Here is a 6176-nt window from a genome sequence, read left to right as displayed (position 1 = left end):
CCGAGTGGGCCCAGAGATACCTCTCCGTCATACAGAGTGACAAATCCCAGTCTCGATTCGTGCCAACCCAACAGACACTTTCGGAGATACCTGTAGTTCACCTTTATAGCCACCTAGTTACGTTGTGACGTTTGGTGCACCCAAAGTATTCCTACGGTATCCAGGAGTTGCACAATCTCATGGTCTAAGGAAATGATTCTTGACATTAGAAAAGATTTAGCAAACGAACTACACGATCTTGTGCTATGCTTAAGATTGGGTCTTGTCCATCACATCATTCTCCTAATTATGTGATCCCGTTATCAATGACATCTAATGTCCATGATCAGGAAACCATGACCATCTATTGATCAACGAGCTAGTCAACTAGAGGCTTACTAGGGACATGTTGTGCTCTATGTATTCACACATGTATTGCGGTTAATACAATTATAGCATGAACAATAGACAATTATCATGAACAAGGAAATACAATAATAACCATTTTATTATTGCCTCTAGGGCATATTTCCAACATTTATGTGTGAATTAGTCAAGTAATAGAAGCAATAGGAGGTAGCGTATGTGTCTGATTCCTAGTGTGAGCTATCCAGTGGTGGGCCATAACCTCCGCACACCAGAGGTGGGCCCGGCCCATGTGCTCACGTAGCCTTATCATTTCCAAGTCGATCCCACTCGGCCCCGTTTGATCCCCTTCCCCTCACCCACATCTCTAGCACCGCCGCCATCGCTGCCATCGCCACAACCATCATCGCCTCTGAGTCTAACACCGCCCACTTTACCCTTGATCCCATCGGCCGGTCCTTCTCTGTCCGCCTCAAGTCCTTGCCCCACGGCTGCCAGGTTTGCTTCTCCTCCTATCGGTAGCTTCCTTGCTAATTTGATTATCCAATCTCGTAGTCGTAGCTCTCATTGCTTCTTGATCTATTTTATGTTTGGTAGGTTTGGTTGAGTTTGTGTTCCCATCGGTAGTTTCTAGATGTTTTCTCTGGAGATACAATGAATTGTGTGGTTCGAATTGCTAGGAAAGGTGAATTTTTGATTGGATCTGGTTAGTTTGTTGTTTGGTTCTTTTGGCAAAGTAGTTAGTTGCTACTACGCAAGTAGTGCAGATAAGGTTGATAAATGATTGAGTTACTTGGATATATGCCGCCACAATTTTATGAGATTTACCATTCATTGTCGTTGCCCAATAGAAATCAGTGGCAACATAATCCGCACGAATATGGAATCATTCTACATTGCTTACTCACATAGCTAGATAGTAATATTCTCTTCCCTAGATACGCTAGCTTGGCAAGGGTCTTATATGGATAGGATTCCTTATTTGGCCCTTTTAAAAATATGCTTCCCTGTTTGGCCCTAGAGAAATTGTCTTCCCTATTTTGCTCAATGATATTCTAGTAGTCGAGCGTAGGTATTCAGATTTCTTCCTTGTTTAACCTATAGATAGCAACTACTAGATAACAAGTGTTAGTCAGAATGTCCATTGAGGATGAGTCTTTAAAAATTGCAGGGATTCAAAATGAGTGTCAATGTTTTGGCGAAAGTTGATTCATTTTCATTTTTTCAATTTTTCGGCACTCAACATTTCAACATTTTACTCATGCTAATATTTGGTGTCATTTAATAATTTATTATCATTGTTTGTCAATTTTGAACATAGCAAATGGAGTGCCTCAATTGTTTCCACACTAGGGATTTGTGCGTTGGGAACGTTGAATTGGGGAACGGTTGCTTCTACTTCACGCTTTTGGAGGGCTTCAAATGGACGGCGGTATATATCTTCTACAAATTATTGCATATCATTCATTGGTAAGCATGTCTTAAGGATTTTGCATAACAAATCTAAATTTCATTCTTCTTTTTTTTTTGCTTCAGTGCATCCCCTGTTTTGCAAGGCCTGACCTCCTAAGGAAGCTTAATGTTGCCATGGATAAGGGAACAAGCACCACTGCCTACCTGCGCACCAAAGAGGGCTTCTCTTTCAAGACTACGATCCTTAACGAAAAAGAGCGAACATATTTTGGTTCTTCTAATTGGGGGGCATTTGCCAAAGCTTACAAATTTGAGGAAGGGATGGCTATCCACTTTGATTTTAGCAAATATTCTGATCCTGATCCTGACATCTTGGTAGATTTGGAAAACATTCCAATCCTTCCTCCGTGTAAGTTTCTTAAACATACTTGGCAATTAATATTTGTATTAGTCAAAACAAGTTGTTATCTATAACTAATTAATGTTGTTTTCATATTTTTTGACAGCTTACTTCCTAGTGCCAAAAACAACCCAGGAGATAGTTGACAACACTTACTATACTGCTGACAGCGTGCTTACATGGAAAGAGAAGAATTACCTCGTTTCCTTTGTTAATGGTATCGAGTGGCCTACGAACACTCACAATGCTGGGAAACATTATGCATCATACGTGCCACTAGTGCATGCCTTGAACAAGACCAACATTCAAAACAAATGTCTGGTAAGAATTGTATTCAGTTTCATCTTTTCATATACTCTTCATAAATTAAATATAGTGCTTACTATATTACTATTGTGTTCTTTCAACAGAAGCTCCCAAGATGTGTTGTTCCTGAGATTATGGATGGCAATGGTGAGATGAAACTTATCTATGATGACAAGACCAATTTCAAAGACACCTACTCGACTGCAGCCCTACCAGATGGACGCCTCCTAGTTAATGGGTGGAGGAGAATACTGAAGGAGTGCAACCTGGAAATTGGAGCTAGGTTGATCTCTGTGCTCCACCATGGAAGTGCGGGGATTTTCCTATTCTTAACATCCATTCCAAAAAGAGAGGACTAGTTAGAAGTTGTCAATGACCTTTAGAGTCATAGTCCCTATCAAACATTGTTTTAGGTTAAACCTTAATATGTAGTATTCAATGGTTGAATTATGTGTTGTTCATTCATGGTACTAATTAACTAGTGGATAAGGTAGCAAAATGCATGCATGTAACGATGGGTAGCAATGTGACATTGTAGCGTATTGCTATTTCTTATGGGTATCAACATAATATGTATGTATTGTGTGTGAAACACTTCAGTGGAAGCAAAATGCTACCGTGAAAAAGTTAATCCCATCTGGAGGCCTTTTCCAGCACTTTGTCGGAGGGGGATTCGATCACGGAGGGACTCTACATGAACCTTGCACTACAAAAAAATGCACTTCCGTGATGATACGTGTTTGTCACAGTAGGTCACATTTTCTGTCATGCATGCATATCCATGACGATTTTATGACAAAATCAAGATAGTCATACATGTGCTGTCATAGAAGTGTCCCATGACATTACCAAAATTATCATCATGGAAGTGTCCACTTCCATGACGATAAATCGTGCGTCATAGAAGTGCTTTCGTCAAGGGTAACTGACATGTGGAATCCATCATAATGGGTCGCGTTAAGCTATCGAGTTTCGGTTTGGATCCGATAACCCGTTAACAGCCCAGACCAATTAGGATTTTCCACGTGTAAAATTCTGAATGGCCAGAGGAACCACGTGTCGGCTCACCGTTGGGACATATGTCATCCACTGTTACACCCACGATGCGGCTATATCTCCCACGTGTCGAGGCATGACTTAGAGGCGTAACCGCATGGTGGTTTTGTCGCAAGAGGGGTAATCTTCACACAATCCCATGTATTGAATAAGAAAGGGATAAAGAGTTGGCTTACAATCGCCATTTCACACAAATAACAAGTTAAACATACATCGTCCAGAGTACAATCAAGGTCCGACTATGGAACCAAAATAAAAGAAGACAACCCCAAATGCTAGATCCCCGATCGTCCCAACTAGGCACCACTACTAATCAACCAGAAAAGACGCATAACAATGATCAAGATCTTCATCGAGCTCCCACTTGAGCTCGGTTGCGGCACCGGCACTGGTATCATCGGCACCTGCAACTGCTTGGAAGTATCCGTGAGTCATGAGGACTCAGCAATCTCACACCCGCAAGATCAAGACTATTTAAGCTTATGGGTAGGATAAGGTAATGAGGTGGAGCTGCAGCAAGCACTAAGCATATATGGTGGCTAATATACGCAAATAAGAGCGAGAAGAGAAGCAACGCAACGATCGAGAAGCTAGAAGTGATCCTGAAACTACTTACGCTCAAGCATAACACAAGACCGTGTTCACTTCCGATCCCGGACCCCGCCGAAAAGAGACCATCACGGCTACACACGCGGTTGATTCATTTTAGTTACGTTAAGTGTCAAGTTCTCTACAACCGGACATTAACAAATTCCCATCTGCCACATAACCGCGGGCATGGTTTTCGAAAGTTTTAACCCTGCAGGGGTGTCCCAACTTAGCCCATCACAAGCTCTCACAGTCAACGAAGGATATTCCTTCTCCTGGAAAGACCCGATCAGACTCGGATTCCCGGTTACAAGATATTCCGACAATGGTAAAACAAGACCAGCAAAGCCGCCCGAATGTGCCGACAAATCCCGATAGGAGCTGCACATATCTCGTTCTCAGGGCACACCGGATGAGCAATCCGTACAACTAAAACCAGCGCTCAGGTTTCCCCGAGGTGGCGCTGCAAGGGGCTCTAGTTTGGACCAACACTCATAGGAGCACTGGCCCGGGTGTTAAATAAAGATGACCCTTGAGTCCACAGAACCCAAGGGAAAAGGCTTAGGTGGCAAATGTAAAACCAAGTTTGGCCTTGCTGGAGGAGTTTTATTCAAAGCGAACTGTCAAGGGGTTCCTATAACACCCAACCGCGTAAGGAACGCAAAATCAAGGAACATAACACCGAGACAGAAACTAAGGCGGCAAGAGTGGAACAAAACACCAGGCATAAGGCCGAGCCTTCCACCCTTTACCATGTATATAGATGCATTAATTAAAATAAGAGATAATGTGATATCCCAACATAACCATGTTCCAACATGGAACAAATTTCAGCTTCACCTGCAACTAGCAACTCTATAAGAGGGGCTGAGCAAAGGCGGTAACATAGCCAAACAACGATTTGCTAGGAAGGTGGGTTAGAGGCTTGACATGCCAATATGGGAGGCATCATATAATAAGTGGTAGGTAGCACGACATAGCGTTAGAACGAACAACTAGCAAAGCAAAGATAGAAGTGATATCGAGGGTATGGTTATCTTTCCTGAGATCCCGCAAGGAAGAAGAACGAGTCCAAGAAGTAGACGACCCAACGTAGTCGAACGAATCCTCACAACTCCGTAACGAAACCGAAGCTAACGAGAGAAGCAACCCGGAAAGAAGCAAGCAACATAGTAAACAACCATCACATAAACATGGCATGATGCACAACCAAGTATGATGCATGTCCGGTTTAATGAGGCATGGCATGACAAAGTGCACAAACAATACTACAAATTAAGTGGACCTCAATATGCAACGAGTTGCATATTGACGAAACACCACATTCAATCATTTAGTTCACTCTCGTTTATGTACCCAACAATATTAAATGTTATTAAACATGGCAAGAGGTGAAGCATAATAAAACTACCTATCTAGGCAAGTTTAAATGAGGCCAGAACAACAAGCAACAAGTCCGGAAAAATCCTCATGTGCATATTTTAAAGTTGGTACTGTTCTGCCCTATACACAATTTTAGAGTTGTTAAACATGCAAAGTACTTCCACCATGTTAACTTATGCATTTTTTCTACCCCATTTACATATATAATTTATATAAAATCGAGCTACGGTTATTAAGTTATGAAATAAAACATTTTAGCATGGCATTTACGCAAATTAATGCAAATAGCAATTTAAACATTTCAAACGTGCATGAAATTTGGATATTGTGAAACTAGATGAAATTCTAGTCATTTTTCATATATAAATCATTTTAATCCGATGCACCATTTGTGAGTTATTATATGCATGAACTAGGAGGACTTTTCTATAAAACTGCCAAACTCCTGGATATTAGAAAAATTCGCATAACTGGAAAAAAACATGAATGGGCCGAAACAGAGGCTGGCCCAACAGTGGAAGGAAAAAAGGAGGCACCGGGATGGCCTCACCATGGGCCAAGCCCAGATCGGGGGAGAAGGGCCGGCCTGGGGGACAAAAAACGCTGTTGGGCCTCGGCGCCCTCATGGCCCAGGCGCGGAACGACGGGTCAACGGACACGTGCGAGCGTCCTCCTGCTCGAAGCA

General features: G+C 42.2%; 1 protein-coding gene across 1 annotated transcript; it reads left to right on the top strand.

Annotated features, from left to right (window-relative positions):
- The first annotated feature begins 703 nt into the window (after positions 1 to 703).
- LOC125546760 lies at positions 704 to 2823 on the top strand. The gene is made up of 5 exons (XM_048710902.1): positions 704 to 843; positions 1667 to 1777; positions 1882 to 2167; positions 2265 to 2479; positions 2569 to 2823. The coding sequence occupies exons 2-5, from the start codon at positions 1670 to 1672 to the stop codon at positions 2821 to 2823; spliced, it is 864 nt and encodes a 287-aa protein (XP_048566859.1). The 5' UTR covers positions 704 to 843; positions 1667 to 1669.
- Positions 2824 to 6176: the final 3353 nt, after the last annotated feature.

This window comes from Triticum urartu, chromosome 3 (genome assembly GCF_003073215.2).
Source record: "Triticum urartu cultivar G1812 chromosome 3, Tu2.1, whole genome shotgun sequence".
Lineage (NCBI taxonomy): Eukaryota > Viridiplantae > Streptophyta > Magnoliopsida > Poales > Poaceae > Triticum > Triticum urartu.
This window is presented reverse-complemented; position numbering and strand designations above follow the sequence as displayed.